The 20,600-nt window shown below is 36.7% G+C and overlaps 1 protein-coding gene across 5 annotated transcripts in view; it reads left to right on the top strand.

The window, feature by feature from the left end:
* LOC127933426 (latent-transforming growth factor beta-binding protein 1) overlaps positions 1–20,600 on the top strand; it is a 72,845-nt gene that overhangs the window by 29,850 nt on the left and 22,395 nt on the right. For 3 of the 5 annotated variants that reach the window (XM_052530429.1, XM_052530430.1, XM_052530428.1), the window contains exons 4-12: positions 681–835; positions 6,496–6,663; positions 10,367–10,570; positions 11,168–11,427; positions 12,301–12,403; positions 14,965–15,024; positions 17,509–17,631; positions 18,920–19,087; positions 19,620–19,835. In XM_052530429.1, coding sequence (XP_052386389.1) covers positions 681–835; positions 6,496–6,663; positions 10,367–10,570; positions 11,168–11,427; positions 12,301–12,403; positions 14,965–15,024; positions 17,509–17,631; positions 18,920–19,087; positions 19,620–19,835 — 1,457 coding nt within the window. The remainder of the gene's footprint in view (positions 1–680; positions 836–6,495; positions 6,664–10,366; positions 10,571–11,167; positions 11,428–12,300; positions 12,404–14,964; positions 15,025–17,508; positions 17,632–18,919; positions 19,088–19,619; positions 19,836–20,600) is intronic. The other 2 variants (XM_052530431.1, XM_052530432.1) reach the window with 1 other exon arrangement.

Below are 20,600 nucleotides of genomic sequence, written 5' to 3'. Positions count from 1 at the left end.
CTCAAAATTCATCCTTCAAAACCCATTTTAAAATCAGACATTGCATTACCATGTAAATGGCACATCAAAATCATGTTACAAAATGTTTTCAGTCATGAATTATAAAAATTTAGGTTTGTATCATGCACATTCATGTCTATCTTCAAAAACGTGAGTGACAGTTATCAGGTTAATTGAGATGGCTTAAAATCTGACTAAATATGGCCAGTAAAATCTATTCTGATATACAAATAAAAAGAAAAAGGATTTTACAGAAAAATCTTACATGGTTATAACACAAATAAATAAAAGAGAGTGTGATGTGCTGTTATTTTTCGTCTGTGTGCTTGTAGTATGTGTTTGTACAAATGACATTCAACTGTATGTGTGTGATAAACATAATGTAAAGTAACTTTTCATGAGTCATGTGAATACAGATGTGCTTTGTTTGTTACATGTGTTTAGTTTTATTTACATGAGACAAGAAGCATGTCTGTATGTTTAGGGTTCTGTGGCTTTCCATATGGCCTTGAGCAGGTAATTAATCAAAGTGAAAACCACATAAATTAAAACATAAGAATATTTCAATATGGACATAAATTATGAGAAAGAGAAATTGACAGAAAAGAAAAAAGAAAGAAAAAAAACTCTTAAAAGGTGTTGACCTGTTTTTTTTTTTTTTTAATGTTTTTATCTTCCAGAGTACAAAACCCAATTTCAAAGATAATGCACCAGAGCAAAACCCAGAAGTTCATGGTTCAGCAGAAAAACTACCACACTCACACGCAGATGCACGGAGTCGGACCCACCCTAAACCGGGCCATCCCGCTTTCAGTGGGACACAACCCAATAAATTGTAAGTACAATCAATCTAGTGCTGGATCTCTTTGATTTCAATGTGTTTTTTGTGATTTTTCACAGCACATGAGTATGGAAGAATATTGGCACTTAAAACACCTAAAAAGCACTGTAAAGTAGTTCATAAGACTTCATAAGTCGTGATAGATATGAAAGTAAAATGTAAATGCAAATATAATGCATGTGCATTTTGGTCACAAGAAATGTAAATTCCAATGACGTTTGACCTTGTTTAACCCGCACCATATTTATTTGAGGTATTTACTTGAAGCATAGTTCGTGTGAAAATTTGGCTGTGGCATCACATAAATAAATTAGATTTTAGAATATATTCTAATAGAAAACTGTTATTTTAAATTGTAATAATATTTCACATTTTTACTGTTTTACTGCATTTTTGATCAAATAAATGCATCCTTGGTGAACATTATAGACTATTTCATCTTAAAATACCTTGAAATTACTCACTCTTTTGAATTGAAAAGTAGTGTATGTCTTGGCTGCAAGTCTCTATAATTTCGACACATTGATGTAATCCCAAAGCATCTCCCCCCGTTGAAGAAATCAGAGAACGAGTGACATCAGCATCTCAAAATGTTATTTCATGTTTAATTTTTTATTTTTCAGCAAGTATTGCTGACTCTGCACGTAGCCCTGGGTGTTTGACAGAATGACAGATCACAAACCATGATAAGTTCTGTTCTGAGGAGAGTGAAAGCATGTCTGACTTGCTTAGAAATGTTTAGCTCCATGTCTACAACACTGAAAGATGACATTATGAAATATTGAAAAGTCATGGAAATTTCTCTATAATATTTCTAATGTATTTCTATATATAATTTCTATTTAAGATAATGTAATCTTAAAATTGCTCTAATTGAATATATTTTAAACATCATTATCCATCACAAACCACCAGAAAGTCATAGAAAAGTAAGGAAATTTATTGATAAAAAGGTGTGGGAATCCACAGTACAGATTAGTGGTTACTTGGTTCACAAGCATGTGTGTTTTAGACCCCACTCTCTCAATTAAGTTATATCCCCATTGCCCTTAATTTATAGCCCCATTGTTATTTTTCCAAGAGTATCCTCTGGTTGAAATCATATAAAGACTTAAGCATTGCCGGTAACACTTTAGAATAAGGTTCCATTAGTTAATGTTAGTTAATGTATTAATTAACATGAACAAACAATGAATAATACATTTATTACTGTATTTATTAATCTTCGTTAATGTTAGTTAATGAAAATACAGTTATTCATTGTTAGTTCATGGTAATTCACAGTGCATTAACTAATGTTAACAATGACAACTTTTGATTTAAATAATGCATTAGTAAATCTTGAAATTAACATGAACTAAGACTTATAAATGCTGTAGAAGGATTGTTCTTGCTTAGTTCATGTTAACGAAAGTAGTTAACTAACATTAACTAATGGAACCTTATTCTAAAGTGTTACCGCATTGCCTTGTGCGCTGCACTGTCTAAAGGGAGTTATTAGCCTAATTTTCTCTTGGTAATTTTAGATAAAAGCCTGGCTAAGAGGGAAGGCAAGAACTGGAGAAAAGAGAGAGAGTGGGGGACAATTAAATGACAGTGTTATGATAAACAGGTAAGTGCTCTTAGGAGGCAGGTGAGAGGATTAGATACAGTAGTTCTGTCTGAGAATAAGGGGACAGTGGGGTGGCAGGACTAATGTGTAGCATGAGATCTATCATCCCTCTCCCTGCCCTGCAGACTGGTTAGAGTTACACATCTCTGAAGAATACAGACAGCGCTGCGCTGTAATGCTAATGCAAGGAGCAGCCCGTGGGGTATTGGGTAACTGTTTTTGCACGGTTTTCGCTGCTTTGAAACTCAGCCAGACCTCACTCTGACTGGCTGTTGGATCGTACAACAGTGACCGGGTTCATTCAGAGGGAGGCAGACCTTTACATATTACATTACATTAGTCTGTAGGTCATAAAAGACAAGCATCTGACTGACTTCCTGTCGACCTCATGTTACATTTGTAGTTTTAATTGGATTTATGCATTATGGAAAGAACGGAAAGATTAATGTTACTGTTGTAACAATGTACACTTCAGATTGAATTATAGATAAAGGCTGTGTCCCTGTGTTGGTTTACTGTACTTACAGTAGAATAACTTTGGGGACAAGGACATTTCAAAAAAGTAATTTGTTCACAAATGAGACAGATTGTCCTACATGTTTCTGATTCTCTAAAAAATAAACAGCTAAAAAATGCTATTTCTATTTCATTTCATTCAGTTCATGCTAAATCTGACTAAAACTTACATTTGGGTAGGTCTTCCAAGGTTAAAATGTTTTTCATCAAAAATGATTCATTATAAAAACTAGCCTATTCTGTTAGCATTTGACATAAAGCTAGGGCATGGTAAAAAATATAGATTTTCTTGTTTAATGATGGTCTTGATTTGAATGATCTCAATTCTTAAAATCTTTCTTTATTGTGGTTTTTATTATTACTGCTGAATTCACAGCCTCGGGTAAAGTTTGTGGACAGAATTCAAAGTAATAAGATAAAAAGGGTGTTTACTGCAAAATAACGACAAGAAAACACACATTTGTATTCATGTCTGACTCTTACAAAATGAATATTTTTAGCAAAAAATAAGCTACCAGTTTTATCTGATTCCTGAACAAATTATCCTTTTGATCCATTCTTTTTAATGGATCTTTCAAAAAGACTAAGGAGTTAACATTTAAATTAGTTTTTCAGATCCTGATATAAATGATGAAAAACCGATGAAATGTTAATTTATTTTAAAAAATTTACTTTGAGCAAGATTTGCAATCTTTTGCTTGAAAGGCAAGAAATATTCCTCTAAGCCACATTAGCTCATGTAGGGGACTGAAATCCTAGCACCAAACCTTAGGTTAGGTTTTATAATTCGTTTTTTATAAAAACAAAACAAGTATGTGGTATTTCCTATTGTAATTTAAATTTTCCAACTAAATGTGTGTCTGTGGTTAATGGTAGATGTAGCAGACTGACTAGTTTCTCAATGTCTTAGGCGTCTAGCACCAGGTGAGGTCTGTCCCACACAAGAGACGGCCTGTCAGCAGCCCTCTGTGTGTGTGTGTGTGTGTGTGTGTTGCTCTGGTAAAGCCATCCGTCTCTTGTCATCTACTTCTTACTGTTGCTGTATACTTAGTTTTTCTTCCTCAATTTACTTTCCTCTCTCACTTCATAACCTCATAACAGGTTTAGGTGCGTGTTAGTATCATTAGTAGCTCCAATAACTGATGTCTGTTTTGTCTGTGGAGACATTATTTGATCTCTGTGAAAAGGTTACATGTTAGCTTCTGGATTTGCTTTACATAACAGAGCATTATGATAAAAATGTTAGTGACTTACTACCACTATGTCTGCTTGATTCTTAATTGAACTACATCACTAATGCAAATTCCACTCATTTCCACTTATTATGTTCCACAGAAGAAAGTAATGATAGTAATCTAATCTAATTCTTCTTTTTTTTGGGGGGGGGGGGGGGTGAAATAATCCTTTAACAAGATGCCATTTTTAATGGAGTGATTGAGAATGAATGATAGTGTAAGGGTCAGGAATAAAGACAAAAACACAACAGAAACATGAAGCAGACAGAAACACAGGCCAGGAATATCTACAGATGCCTGACTGGAAAATATTTAGAGAGACAGTGATGCCCAGAGTTTACCAGACTGTAATTTAAATAACATTCTCTAATAAAATGAATTAATTAACTAGGCGAGGATAGGAGAATGTTGGTAGATTCTTTTCCACATAGTTTTGCAGGTGCAAATGACATCATTTAAATTAAAGGATTTAGGACAGACTATTTTAGGAAATTTGTTTTCCCTGCAATTTTTTTTTCAGACAGAGGTGTGAAAGTCTAGCTATGCTGAGATGAAGCTGCTTAAGAAAAAACCAAGGAGTTGCAACTGGACTTAATTGACTAACAACAATTTGATGATAATTTTCAGATTAATTGATTATTTCTTCTTTAATTTGATGTTTTGCATCTTGTCAAAACTGATTAAACTGTACGATTTATTTAGTTAATAATATTAAAGAGGACATCGGATGCCCATTTTCCACAAGTTGGTATGGTTATTTAGGGTCCTCATGAAATGTCTTCAACACACTATATGTAGCACGTGTAGGTGTGCTAAGTAAAATGTTTGATGAAGGAGATAACAAATAAGGCTTTTAATGGTCACGGGAGAAATCCAAATAAGTGTACATCACATTAATAGCGGACAAACTGGAACTAAACAGACAGGGTATTTAAACACAAGGAAAGTAATGAGAGGAATGGAAACAGGTGGGGAGTAATCAATTAACTAAACTAGGAACGGAACATGACCAAATAGGGATAACAAAACGGAACATAAGTCCATGACTGTGACACTTTAGTTAAAATTCCTCAATGGTTGTGTAAATCAACATCTTTATACCTTGTCAAAAACCGCTCTGTTCAGACTGATGTCTCTGAGTGATGTTGAGAATGAGTTATTGCTTACCCCATCCCTCTCTTCCATTTTCCGTGTATTCGGAGGCATGTTTACCATCAAAAAATTTAATTAAGGTTCACTTTTACATAACCTGCATTGCTTAAGAGACATTGTTTTCGCTACAGCTGCTTGATTTTGGAGTAAATTGCACAGAGTGTTCAACTGGCTGAGGGTAGAGATATGCTAATATAGGAATGTCCGTCAGCAGCCGTGGGCGGGGCCTGAGCAGTATTTATGCATTTAGCAGAAAAAATGTATGCATTTAGCAGACGCTTTTATCCAAAGCAACTTACATTGCATTCAGGCTAACAATTTTCTACTATCATGTGTTCCCTGGGATTCGAACCCCCAACATTGCACTTGCTAACGTAATGGTCTACCAGTTGAGCTACAGGACCACAGTATGATGTCATATTTCTCTGAAAATCAAAACGATTTGATAATTGAGATTGAGACTGTTTAGGGTTTTGGGGAATAGAAAAAAGGACTGAATGGATTTTTATCATTGTAGGGTGGTAGTGTCCACACATTTATATATAAACATGTAAAAGTGAATTTTGCATCCGATGTCCCCTTTAATATGTTTGATTAGTATTTGTAGACTTGTTTAGAAATGAGTTTTGATGAGAAAAGCCGACATTCCCTCTTTTCGTCTCTGTATACGGTTTGGAGTTGTGGTCACTTTGTCCGAATCCTGTGAGAAGAACTGGGTCTGGTCCCAGAGTTGTTTGCCATTGTAGTCTCTCTCTCTCTCTCTCTTTCTATCTCGGCCTTTTGCTTCTATTTTTTTCCCCAAGTCACCTCCTCATGTTCCAGAGACTGAGATATTGGACCATAGAGAGAGAAAAAGGAGGAAATGGACAAAAAGGGAATCAGACAGTCACAGGGGAACATGTACAGGAGACTAAGAAAAGACAAGACAACAGAAAGACTTTTTTCCTTTCTCCAGCCTCTCTCCCTCTCGCTCCCTCTCTCGTTTCACTTTCTTAAAGCTGAACTCCTGAGCTGTTCTGCCAGACACTGCCTACAAAAGTGAAAGAGTCATTCAGAGTTGTTTATGAAAGCCATGCCGTCCAGACTGATGGATTTTTCTCTCTTCTCTCTGTTAATGTCTGTGCTTTGCTGGACTACAGTAGGGAACCACACAGGCCGGATCAAAGTGGTCTTCACCCCGACTATCTGCAAGATGACCTGCACTAATGGTCGCTGTCAGAACAGCTGTCAGCAGGGCAACACCACCACTATCATCAGTGAAAATGGGCACGCTACGGACACACTTACTGCCCCCAACTTCAGAGTCGGTGAGTGGCATCGCCACCTCTTCTTAATGTATGGTGGGAAAAGTGGGAAGTTTTCGTTCATCCAGGTCTTTGTAGAACATTTAATTTCCTAGTTGGCAACTGGACTTTGTTGAATGTATGTGTGCGTGCTTGCTTTTGCTGTCTACTGAACGGAGAACATCTGGCCACGGGCCTGTTACATCATGTCCAGCCTTAGACAGGTCTATAATTATGGTTGATGTTTGGATGTGTCTAGTTGCATTTCGGAGGGGAGTTTTCACTTGCCTGGCAGATATTGTGGAAAAGTTTAAGATGCTTTATACTGTGTCTGAAAAACCTGCATAATTGGACCAGCAATTATATTTCACAATAAGGGCTCAGAATGGATCGGGAGCATGTGGTTATGACACAGCAGAACATCTTCTGCCCTCCGGCTCAGCTGGTTGGTGTTCATTTGGTGCCTCGCTCAGCCTCCTGAATAGAGACAGAGCAGTCTGGGTTCTTCACACAGTTCTTAGTTGCGTAATCTGGTGTTTCCCAATCAGGGCTATTTGGAAAGAATTTAATTTGGCTGTGGTACAGTCTTTGTTACTTTTTTGTTAACTTTTTATCAACATTTCCACAAATTGTAATGTATTTACTCATGGGAGATGTTTTTTGATATAATTTTTTTATATATATGTTTGTATAAGTATTAATATTATTGCTAAACAATAATATGAATTAATAAGAGCAAATTTCTAGTCAATGGGGCTTTGGAAGTACAAGACAAAAATAGTTTAGGATACACTCATCCTGTTTAAGTGAAGTCAAAAAGTACTTCTTGGTCCACTGATCTTTATGGCCCAATGTTGGTGGAAGAAGTTACTTTGCAAGTAGCAAGTAGTTACTTTGTGACTTGCATTGGGGTCAAGAATGAAACAATAGACACAATTTATACACACAGTTGTTACATAAGGGTTACTTTTGAATCCAAATACTTTGTGGTCAAAAGTGTAGCATTCAGCTAGGGGTTGTTTTCACCAGTGGGTTTTGTAATGTAATCAGTATCTCCAAGTTGAGCGGTTGAAATTGTATTTCATATACGAGGGTCAGGAAAGCTCAGAGGAGTAAGTGTTCAGACAGATACTCTCAGAATAAACAGAAGTTGTGCATGGTGCTAAGATGTCATTCTCTCTGTCTCTCTCTCTCTCTCTCTCTCTCTCCTGCAAGCTGTTTGTCTGAATGAGATGAACGTCTGGAGTGGGTGAGTGTGTGGCCTTATAAGGAACACAGAGTGTTCTGTCAGCTCTGATCCAGATGCAGCTGGGAGGAAAGATCCCAGGCTGAGCTCCAGCATCGTGGAGAAAGGAGACGCACACTCACACATTAGAGTTGGATCAATACCAGGATTTTAGCTGCGGTACTCTGAACCAACTTCTCGTACCTTAGTGTTGATGCTAAATCGATACCTTAAAGAAACAAATAAACAATGTCAGGCAAATGATAAATGAAAGAGAGCTGTCAATAGATTCAGTAATTTGACTTATCTCATATTAAATATACCTTTCCCCATATATTACCATTCAAAGGTTTTTTTAAAAATGTAAAAAACAAATGAAAAATAAATACTGATTCTCAAAACTTTTGAATGGTAGTGTACCTGAGTATTTAAACACTGTTATGCTTTTCTCATGAATGTTAGGGTTTTGGTTAAATAGCCCATCTGATTTCAATTTCTCTATAATTTAGATTGCTTTAATGTCAAATTTGTGAAATGCATTAAAAAACATTGAGTCACTCACATCAATGCATTAACTTCACAAAACCTTGCACATGTAGCATACAGTTTATTGTCATCCGGGCAAAGTATCAAAATTGGCAAAAAGACATTTTTTGATGGATTTTTTTTCTTTTTATCGTTACTCCATGCACACATAGAGACCATCATATTGATCAGCTCTAGGTTTTGACTGTCAAATAGATCAAAAGACCACTAAAACATTATCACAGATTATCAATATGTAGCTGTGTGCTTATTTTTTATGGTGGTTCTGAAGATAGTAACGTATTACTACACTTCTAAAATTCCTCAGTGTAGCCCAGACTGCTCCAACTTGATTTGAATGTTCATCCCCAGAGAATGTTTATGTGTATATGTCTCACCTGAAGACGCTGTTGGACGCAGTAGTGTTGGGTGTTTTGACAGTCATCCCCATGGAGCTGCCACTGAGCCTGTCTGTACAAGCAGAGGCGTTAAGGTTTGCAGGAAAATGTTATTCCATCTGTTTAAGGACTGTGGGTTGCTGGCCTTTTTTTTTTTTTCATCAACATTTACATGCCGTCAGAAAGTCTTACTAGATTTTTTGATTAGTTGGTGTGTGTGTGTGTGTGTGTGTATGTGTGTGTGTATGTGTGTGTCTTGTTGTAATTTGAAGTTCAGAGTGCTGTTGTCGGAGTATAAACAACTGAACATCATACACTACTATTACATAAGTATGGGCTTAGTATTAAAGTATTCAGCAAGGGCGCATTAATTTGATCAAAAGTCACAGTAAAGCCATTTGTATTGCTAGTGATGAAAGCCCATTGTGTTAATAGAATCGATATTTTATGCTGCCTGGGTAAAATCATATATTAGTGCGGATATATGGTACACTTGGCAAAAAAACATTAATTGTGAACATTTGGATTATGTGATAAAATCATCAGAAAGAGCAAAATAAGAAAAATAAATTGAAAGCCCATTTAGAGTTGATTAGACTTAGCTTCAGTCATAAATTTAGGAAATATTTTGTTATGTATGTATACTGAACAAAATATTGTCCCTGGAAGAGAGTTAAATATGACAAAACCTCTCTTTGGAGACATTTGGGGTTTCCCTCATTTGGAAAAATTCAATCATGCTTCATGAACAAAAAATAAAGTGTGAAAATGTATACAAAAATAATAGAAGACTATGATATGTCCTCATTTAGATAGCCAAGTGAGCCGTCTATCCTGCCTTTAATCGTGAATTATGGTATCTGCAGACAGTGGACTGTGCGTCTGGCCACAGGAGGTGTATGTGGTTTGAGAGGAAATGATATCATGTTGTGCTGGGAGGGAACGGTGTTAGGACAGCCGTGTTGTTTTAGTGAGTATTTAGCGTGATGAGTTCATGATGGTTAAATATATTATGTGGCTTTCGGTTTGGGAAAGTTTTTAAAGAATATCACGACAGGAGAATGAAGTTCACCTCATTTAAACGTTTTGAAGGAATTCCCTATACCACAACACAAACATACTGTATATCCGTAAAATATCACGCCCCAAAACATTTATTTACTTCAGCTGTGGGATAATTAAATCCATTTAGCATTTTGATAGTGTTATTACTGAGCCGAATGTGATCTAAAATCTCAATTGAGCAAGGCAGAGAGAAAGTTAAAGATGTTTCATGGCAGAAAGGTCCTTCAATGCGATGTCACATAAAACTCTCATTACATGCCACCACAAAAATTCCTAAACCGATATTCTGTGAAGCATTTTAGCACACACACATTGTCCCACAAGCAAACACTTGCACAGACACAGGACAAAACTAAAGTTTGTTGATAATTTTGTTGGTTCATCTGTGTATATGTTTGTCAGTCTCTTAAATGTGATGGGTCTCTGAACAGGAAGTTGTCACTAAACATTGAAAAATGTCACTCGATATGCCTGTGATTAACCAAACTGTGTTCTGTTTGTGCGTGTGTTTTAGTTGTTTGCCACTTGCCCTGCATGAATGGAGGAAAATGCAGCGCTCGGGACAAGTGCCAGTGCCCACCTAACTTTACTGGAAAATTCTGCCAAATGCTGAATCCCAACGGTCACCAGGGGCAACATGCTGTCGTAAACGGACAGAAGACACACATCCACTCAACGCACACGTTACCCCTCACCTACGGCACTGGACAAAACCAGGGTAACATTTTTATTTCTGTTTTTACTTGTAGAAAATCTGTCTGAATCTTGTGATTCTGAAATGCATGGCTTTGCTGTTATTAGATAAATAACTACTGTAGGGTTCTGAATTACCAAAAAAATAAATGTTAATTTGTCCTTAAATAATGAAGCCTGGGTTACAGTGAGACAATTATAATGGAAGTCAATGGGGCTAAAACTCAGTATAGCTACAATATGTTAATAATATGTGTTAGCATGATTTTATTGTGGAAATAATTGCTCCATTTTAAAATAATATGTAATTACAACACAATGCCAAAACCCCTAAAACTCTTAAATGAAATGATTTAAACAGCTCTAAGTCATGCACAATTTTTAACAGAATAATTGATCCAAGTGCTTTTGTAAAATTATCACATTTTGCTGCATTTAAGCCTGCCAGAAATTGTCCCCATTCACTTGTACATGGCTCACTGTTTTTTAGAGAAGGGCTGAATCCAAACTATTTTTTTCTGGTATTTAACATTACACCACCAATTCTGTCGACTGAGCTAACTTTGTAATGAAAATCTATGAACTTGTAGTGAATCTCCCTTAAAGAGTTACTGTTCTGTAGGTTTGGTGAATGTCCATGTGAAGCATCCCCCAGAAGCCTCTGTCCAGATCCATCAGGTGTCTCCGGTGGATAGTAATGGGCAGGTGAAGAACACACACTCCAGCCACTCCTTCACCTACCACAGCAGCAGCCAGAGCATCCAACACGGTCATACTCACAGCAGCGTCATTTACCCCAACCAGCAAACATACCCCCAGTACCAGCCGGTGACATCTAAGAGCCAGTTGGGACGTTGCTTTCAAGAGACTGCTGGAATGCAGGTCAGAGAAACATTGAGTATTTGTATGCCTTCAACTCATATATAAAGCTTTTATGTGAGGAAGAGGTTTTTGGTTTTTGTCCATACAATGATAGTCTGTGGGTTTCAGTGCTATTTTGGACAAACAGTCTTCAAAATATCTTCTGTAGCTTTACTGTTCTGTACATCTCTGTCTTTATCTCTCTCACTATTGCTGTGAGCTGTGAATCATCCACTATTATACTCTCTCTCACTTGTAATGTCTTTTAAAATTACTCATTTTCAGCTATCATCGGATGATCAAGAAGTAGAGCATAAGACAAAATGAATAGTTAGATTAGATTCCCACCAGAACATTGTGGTGCTCAAGGGAACATCTGTCTCTCAAGAAAAAAAAAAAAAACTGCAGATGAAATACAAAAAAGAATGATTCCCAAAAGAATCTTGACTCAGTACCTGCCTCCAGTATAAAAGAACATCCAGTTGTACTTCTATAGCTGTTAGTTTATCAAGTTATTATTATTAAGTTCACCTCAGTCTTGTTTGTTTACTCTAATTGGAAAGTGCCGTGACTGTTTTTGCAACCATTCAGACTTAATTTGTGACTTTGTCTTTTTATGTCAGCAGAGAGGAGCGTGTTATCAGGTTGTTTGAGTCGTGTATCATCGCCGTCTCACAGATAATTGTTCGTTTTGGCCTGGTTCAGCAAATTAGATTCATTCAAGGGAGAGATAACAGTGTTGATCAGAAAGAACTGGCATCAAGAGTTGTGTGTGAGCAGAATTATGTATGTGTGTTGTGAATGGTCTAGATCAGTATCTGTCTTTTTTTTCTCTCACTCATTCTTTTTCTTTCCTTAATTTACTGGATGTGATTGTGTTTTATTGTGTTGTAGTGTGGGAAAGCTCTGCCTGGCCTGTCTAAACAAGATGCCTGTTGTGGGATGGTGGGCACATCATGGGGATTCCACAAATGCCAAAAATGCCCCAGGAAAACATGTAAGATACTGTCTGACTCTAACAAACAAAATGTCCATCTCACAGAAAATGATCGGCTTTATTTTAACAAAAAATCACATTCAGAAACAAAAACACCCATCCCTCACACATAAATTGGTCTCGAGGGCCTGGGTATGCTACATTTTCCTTGTTTCCTGCTCCTCCTAGCACAATTGAGTGTTGAATGACATATTCTGCATCTGTTTTTGGATCATTATTTTTGAACTTTCATTTTTATGTATTTTTTTGCTTTTCGCTCCACTTTTACACATCTGTCTAATTTTCATTAACAAAAATACTGTATGTCTCACCCTCAAAGACTCTTCTTCATGTAGAAAATAATCTAGCTCATTTTTATGATTAAAACCACCTGTCACACCCTCACACAACCATTCAGCTGTCTTTTTTTTTAAACATCTGTTTTACTTTATACCACACAAACATCTGTCTCACCCTCACACACAAATTCACACTTGTCTTAAATTATCATGTTAATTGAAATACGAGGATGATTAAAACAACCTAGTGTATGTTCAGAGTGAGACGCTCCATTAAACATCAGTATGCCTGGGACTCCTTTGAGATGAAACACTTGCACTAGTATCGTACACAGTATACCACAGTAGTGTAGTCCGAAATGAGCGGGAAAGTAATGATTCATCAAGAGTTCCTAGCCTTGATTTCTCACTAACTAAAAGAGACTATGAGGATATTTTTTGAAAACCATTTGATGTCAAACCTCCAAGTGGCTGTGACTCAACAGACACATGGTCCTAATATCACAGCGAGAATGAGAGGGAAGGGATGCATTCCACAGAGAAAAGACTAGTGCGTAATGAGTGGGCAAAGGAAAGAGAAAGCTGTAAAGTATTTGGTTACACGCGCTGTGTTGAACTTACTGACATGCTGACTCACCTGGCACACACTCCAGCTTTAGTAATGGTCCCTCACATACACACACGCATTTACTCATACAGTCGTGATTCATCTATGCTTAGTCACTCCTCTGAAGTCCATACAGGAAAATGTTAGCGTACCACCCCTCTCGCTCTCTTTTTCTTCGCGGTATGTCCGTAGATGTTTCTGAAATTCTCTGCCCATATATGGGAGTCCCTGCATTCTGTGCATTCCTAGAAATAACATGATTTAAACCTTGCGGACATCGCCAAAACAAACGTGAGATTGTGAGTGTTTAAATATTTAAGGATTGTTGTTTCAATCTTTAAATGCCAATTAAAATGTTATTCCTTATTCATCTCACACTTTTTCTTTTCATTTTATGTAAATGTTTACTCCGTTTTGGAGGGACGATTCAATATAGCCATGAGAGGTGTGAAGTTGATGTGACATTACCGCTGTCTCTGAGGTCTGTTCGCAGCAGCTGTAGGCGAACACTTACTAGGACATCAGCTGGCACTGAATGGAAATAGAAGTGGAAATAGCAGTAACTGAACCTAAGTGTTGGGGTAATGAAGATGTAAACAAGTCTGGAGTTCAGTCCCCTTTATTTCTGAAGCAGGCTCAAACTATGACCCCTAGAAGTGCATATGCCATTCTGTTCTCTTCCAAATGAGTCATTCTGTCTCTCTCTCTGTTCTATTTATGTAATTTATTACGGTCATTACCTATGAGAATGAGAGGGAAGTAAACCCTGTAGCTGTTACGAGTTTCCAGTCGCAAGGCCTCCCCTGAAACAAACCACTACAGAGCCGTGTACAGTGTTTTTGCTTGCATTTTATCTTTTTTTAATTTATGAGCTCAGAGTCAATGGTGTATTTAACAACATTCTATATAGAGTGATTAATGATATGTGTGTGGATGCAGAACAGTGCTCACTCTGAATCCTGAGTGATTTGCACTGCTTTATAGCCTGCTAGTTTCCTGTGTGAATTGATTTAAGAAATTATGAAATTAAGACTTTTACGGAACAAGGATGCATTCACTTGAATGATTTCTAAATTGATCTTTTAAACTTTCAATTCATGGCTGCTGAAAATTCAGCTTTTCCATCAAATTGTTTTTAATATATATATATATATATATATATATATATATATATATATATATATATATATATATATATATATATATACAAATAGAAAACAGCCTTTTTAAATTGTAGAAATATTTCACAGTATTACTGTAATTAAATGCGGCCTTTGTGAGTATAAAAAACTTCTTTGAAAAACAAATAAACAAAAAAAATAGTGCCCATCCCAAATTAAGTAATTTAATGGTAAGTTATTTATTTATTTATTATATTTATATGTATGTGTTTAGGTATGTATGTATGTACTGTTTGAACTCATACAAAATACGAATTATTATGGATTCACAGAAACTGTGGTACTTTGGAACATATGCTGGTTATCAATCATAATAAATTACTGTAATAGTTATAGTGGACTTAAAGCTATTTTACTTACAAATTTTGGTAAGACTTGTTTTAACTACACCAAAGGTTTTCTTAAATTTGCTGTAGGAGAATGTTTGTCTTTAGAGCTGTATCTAAATGTGCTGTTTTTCCCTCCATCTCCTCTCTCTCTCTCTCTCCTCCACAGCGATTCCTTTGATTGAATGTCCTCTAGGCTATAAGAGGTTGAATGCCACTCGCTGTATCGGTAAGAGCCATGGCTTGTTTCTGCTTGCATCTGCTTGTCATGCATGCATAAATGTTTATCTTGTTTTTTTCTGTTTTTGCTGTGAATGTATGTTTGTTGTTCTACATTTTTTGTGTGTTTATTTAGTTATGCATCAATTGTGATGGTTTTGATAAAAATGCATAAGTGTATGTATCATTGTCACATACAGTACTAATTCAACACACACACACACACACACACACTGGCCTCTGCATTTTACAACTGGCGACATACACCATCTACTGTTCCTTTTATTAAATTGCCATTTTAAAACAGTGTCCCAGATCTATCTCAGAGAAGACTTTCTTACAGTGTTAAGACGAGAGACAGGTGACATCTTTGATAGGTCTTTCTACTCTTGTTGAAGTTGAATGTAATGTAATAGCAAAAGATCCAACAAATCAGAGCCAGCAGTCAAGTAAAGCTCATGCAGTAAAGCTCAAGTAAAGCTCATGCAGTCATGTATTGTTAATTTATGCCTTGGCTATGTAAACTCTAGTTTAGCATGTTAATAATACTTCTTTTTAAAGACAAATGTTGGATGGGGATTCAAAATTCAAAGCTCAGTATAACAAGCCCACAGTATTTCTGTTATTAACTATAAAATTGCTGAAGCTTCTCTTAGTTTCACAACCATTCAAAAGTTTGGGGTTGGTAAGATTTTTAAATCTTGAAAGAGTTATCTTATAGTCACCAAGGGTGTATTTATTTGATCTAAATTTCAGTAAAAAGAGAAATATTATAATATGATCCTTCAGAAATCATTCTAATAGGCTAATAGGAAGATTTAATATTATCAGTGTTGTAAAGGGTTGTGCTGCTTTGTTTTTCAAGATTCTTTGACGAATAGAAAGCTTAAAAGAACGGCATTTAATCAAAACCGAAATCCTGTATAACATTAGACATATCTTTACTGCCACTTTTGATCAGTATCATGCATCCTTATTCAATACAAGTATTGATTTCTGTAAAACAAATCGTAATGACCCCAAACTTTTTAATGTCAGTGTATGTTTTTTTTTGTGTGTGTGTTTTTAATTGTAGTCTATGTATCCATATTATTTACATTAACATTTATGCATTTAGCAGACGCTTTTATCTAAAACAACTTACAGTACAGTGCATTCAGGCTATAAAATTTTTTTAGCAGTATGTGCTAAGATATTCTATATCAAGGCTTTGCATCCTTTGTTACCTATTTGTCTTTCAGTCTCTATTTCTCCACACACCTCCAGCCAAACACATCTGCTGTTAGCAGCCACCACAGTCTGCCAAACCCAGAGCTGAACCGCAGCTAAAAGTGAAGCAGGCTGTGTCGGGGAAGTGCCCAGTGTGTGTCCTGGCATCAGGCGCTCTGGCGGTTTGGAGGCTGGTAGATCTGGGCAACTTTGAGACATACTTAAGTGCAATTAATAAAAAATAAATAAAATAAACTGTTACTTGGTCAAAAAACTTAGTTTCTTAGTCAGTAACTTAGTCTCAGGTAAACTATCAAATAAGACAAATATAATTAGTAGTTGTCATTTTTAAAGTTTTAAAAAATGTTATATTTATGATCTGCAAAACATAGTCGCTGGTCATGTGATCATTATGGGTGCCATCTTAAGATCACTACAGAACTCTAAATTTCTCAAAAGTACCATTACATTTTATAGTGCTCCTTTAATTTCTTCACAGCATTAGCATGAGGCGTTGTTAGAAGGTATGAAGATCATAGCCTAGATAGGTTTGATGATTGAAATGTGTCTCAGATGTAATAAACAGGCCTCAGATCACTAAGAGGTTTCATTTACCTAAATATATTGATGCAAATTTTAGCATGGGCTGTTCTCTTAGTATAGTTTACAACACTTCTTTAGCAATCAGAGAAAATTAACTTATCACTTTCCTGATAACACCACCTGAGGTTCCCACAAAACCTTGGAAACTTTCCTGCATTTATGGAATACTTCAATAACTGATTCTTTTTTTGCTTTTATCCATATACATTTTGTATATTATCTTTTTCCCTTTCTTTATTCTTTATGAATCCATCACCATGCTGATTTGCAGGGCATAAGCTGTATTTTGTATAGAACATTTTAGTTTTCTTGACACAATGATGTCATTGCTTTGAGTGACAGCTTCTCTGGGCCAGTCTGTGTTCCTGTGCAGATGTTAGGATGCTTGAGGGACTGAGTATATGCCCTCTCTCCATGAGCATCACTGTCATCATGAACACATTAGCATTGCATTAGGAAATGTGTTGGATCTGTGTCCCAATCTAAGTTGCTGGGAATGATGACTGCCCACACCCTTGCATTCAGTGTGTGTGTGTGTGTGTGTGTGTGTGTGTGTTTTCCTTTTCTGACTGTTTCTTACAGAGATGATGGGTTTCTTGTTTTAAGCATTAATCTAACAATTAATTGTTTACACGTTAAAACAAGAAAAAAAAAATCTTCTTATATCTGTTATCACCCTCAGATATTGATGAGTGCCATATTCAAGGAGTTTGTCCCAATGGAAACTGCATAAACACCATGGGCAGCTACAGGTGTATCTGCAACCCAGGCTTTGTGCCTGACCCCACCCTGACCACCTGCTTCCGTAAGTCTCTTCTCTTCTCTTCTCTTCTCTTCTCTTCTCTTCTCTTCTCTTCTCTTCTCTTCTCTTCTCCAGCTTAATTTGCTGGCTGATGACTTTGGCATGTCACTGCTGTCCTCCATGTTAACCTACTCGAATGTAAATGGATTCAATGCAGCTAATCACTTCAGTTTGTAGCAGTAACACTTGCTGATTAGTCAAGCTAGCAGCATGATGGCTACTAACATGAACTGTGGCTGTCACATGAGTAAGTGGTTCTCTGCTCTTCAGGCATGAACATATAACAGCGAAGTTGAAATGTGCTGGTATCAGTCGTGCATCCGGTCTATGGGGCACATATATGCTCAAGCTTTCTCTGTGATTTTAGCCTTTGGTTTTTTGCTTATGTATACAGTGTGTTTTGGCTGACAGTATAAGGTTGGTCAACACAAATCTGATGTTATCTGCAATATGAAAATGTTTAATTGTACATCTAAACTCAGAATTGGTGCTTTATTAAAGTAAAACATTTATATGCAAGAAAGCAGTACACACATCGACAATTCTTTATAGAGGATTATATATATGTTATTATATAACATTTACCCGAGGACATTGGTTTTTACTTTGTTACATGACACAATCATTTTTATTCTCATACACTAGTAATTAAACATATAGAAATATATCATATATAGAAAGACATACTGTATATAGATATATATGTACATTACCGTTCAAACCTTTTTAAATGTTTATGCTCTCCAAGGCTGTATTAACTGTATTTGATCAGAAAAATGGGGAAACAGTAATATCGTATAATTTACTATTTTAAATAACTTTTAATATATCTTAAAAATGTATTTTATTTCTAAGGCAAAGCTAATTTTTCAGCAGCCATTACTCCACTCCAGAGTGTTACATTCTTCAGAAATATTTATTATAAATAAAACTTTTTTTTATTATATAAATATACATTTATGTACTTATGTTGTGCTTCCTGATGTATTAACCCTTATATATAACCTTTCTTGCATGTTTTTTTGCTTAACCGACCTCTTTGCACTTTGGTAGTTGTATTCTTGTCCCATGTTCTTGTCTATCTTGCATCTGAAAAACAATATCACTTTTTTCATACACGCTCTCTTTATTAATGTGTTCATTTGTTTTGGCATTGTAGTCATGCATAGATGGAACACGAGGTGAAGGGAATCTCTTTTCTCTTCTGTTGTTCTCTCTCTCTTCCATGTTTGTGTCATACACCATGCACACTGCTCCCCTCCCTCCCTCCTTCTGTCTCCACGGTAACCAGCCGAAACACCTGCTCTTCGTGAGGAGAAGGGTGCTTGCTTCCGATTGGTCAGTTCGGGGAAGCAGTGCTTGCACCCTGTGTCCACTCAGCTGAGTAAACAGTTATGCTGTTGTAGTGTGGGGAAGGCCTGGGGTCCTCATTGTGACCGCTGCCCCCTACCTGGAACAGGTAAGCTACCTGAGACACACCCCTTGTCGGCCCCACCTGTTCTCCTGGTTTCATTCCCTCTCAGTCCTCCACTTCATTGTGGTTTGCATGCGTGTTCCACAGCTCCGCTATGTAGATGCTTTTACATGCCAACACTCAGTTTTTGTTAGTTCTGCTGTAGATTTTGACGTTTTCTGTACAATTCTAACCTTTGTATTGGCCTTCCTGTGAGGTCTGCGAAATTTGTTGATTTTTGCCTTTTTTGTACATTTCTTTGTGATTTGTTAGGGTTGCTTTGTTTGAAGAAGAATTACGGTCATTGCTCATTTAAATGAATGACATTTTTAATCAATATCATTAAAACAGACCATCAGATAAATGGACAGATGAAAGGAAACAAACAGTCAGATAGATAGATAGATAGATAGATAGATAGATAGATAGATAGATAGATAGATAGATGGATGGATGGATGGATGGATGGATGGATGGATGGATAGATAGATAGATTTGTGTGTGAGAACATGTTGTTGAGCATTTTTTTTTCCCATAGCTGCATTTAAAGACATCTGTCCTGGAGGAATGGGTTACCATGTAACCACACCGTACATTTACAAGCCCAAACCTCCTAATGGACAGAGCCAGACAGACGGTCACGGGCAGAGCAAGCTCACCATCAGACACCAAGTGCCTGTGGATCCTCCTATGCCCTTCCCCACCCTGCAGCAGCCCGTGGAAGCTCTCAGCATTACAGAGAGGCAGCTACCTGGTGAGTCATAGGAGTTATTAGCCACACAGGACTATGAATGACATTTAAGCTGCTCTGAATAATGTGAATATGCAGACATTTTGTTTGGTTGGTTGTTTGTTTGTTTGTTTTATTTGCCTCATGTTTAATATTTATATTACGGAAACCTTCCAGATTTGAGTATGTAATGCAAAGTTTATTTCCAGTGATAGTCTGCCTGGATGCATTTTATGAAGGAGAGACAAATATAAACAATGGCTACACCAGCAAGAATTCTTTCACCCTCTTCCCTGTCCTTCTTTTCTTCTCTTTTAAATGTCATCACATGCACACTTGGCACCATGCAATGGAATGAGACTTGGCACCTGTCCGGAGAAGACTGAGATCCAAAATGTAGCCAAGCCTCTGTTGTTCCTATAGAAAGTGAACACAGGACTGTTCTCTCTTTGGCAGAGGCAGAGTCATTAGCATTGCTTCCACCTTGCAAAACCAATGTCAAAGCTGATTCCAGAAGATCAGTGCATCGCATCATATTTTCTCCTTTCACTACTCTCCAACAAAATTAACTGATTTTTATAGCCTCTCTGCAAAAGCAGCCCATAAAAGCATTGCACTGCTGAAAATTGTAGTGGAGGTGGGCCAGGTTCAGAGAGAAAGTATTTGTCCTTGGGCTTTATCAAGTTTTGTCCTGTTGCTTGGAGACCGTGTTTTAAAGTTGCTCTGGAACTAAAAATGGTCCACTGAAGTTCACCCTTTTATAAACCATGTGACCAAAAGTATGTGGAC

This window comes from Carassius gibelio, chromosome A17 (genome assembly GCF_023724105.1).
Source record: "Carassius gibelio isolate Cgi1373 ecotype wild population from Czech Republic chromosome A17, carGib1.2-hapl.c, whole genome shotgun sequence".
Classification (NCBI taxonomy): domain Eukaryota; kingdom Metazoa; phylum Chordata; class Actinopteri; order Cypriniformes; family Cyprinidae; genus Carassius; species Carassius gibelio.
The sequence above is the reverse complement of the archived record's forward strand: the minus strand, read 5'-3'. Positions and strand labels throughout refer to the sequence as shown.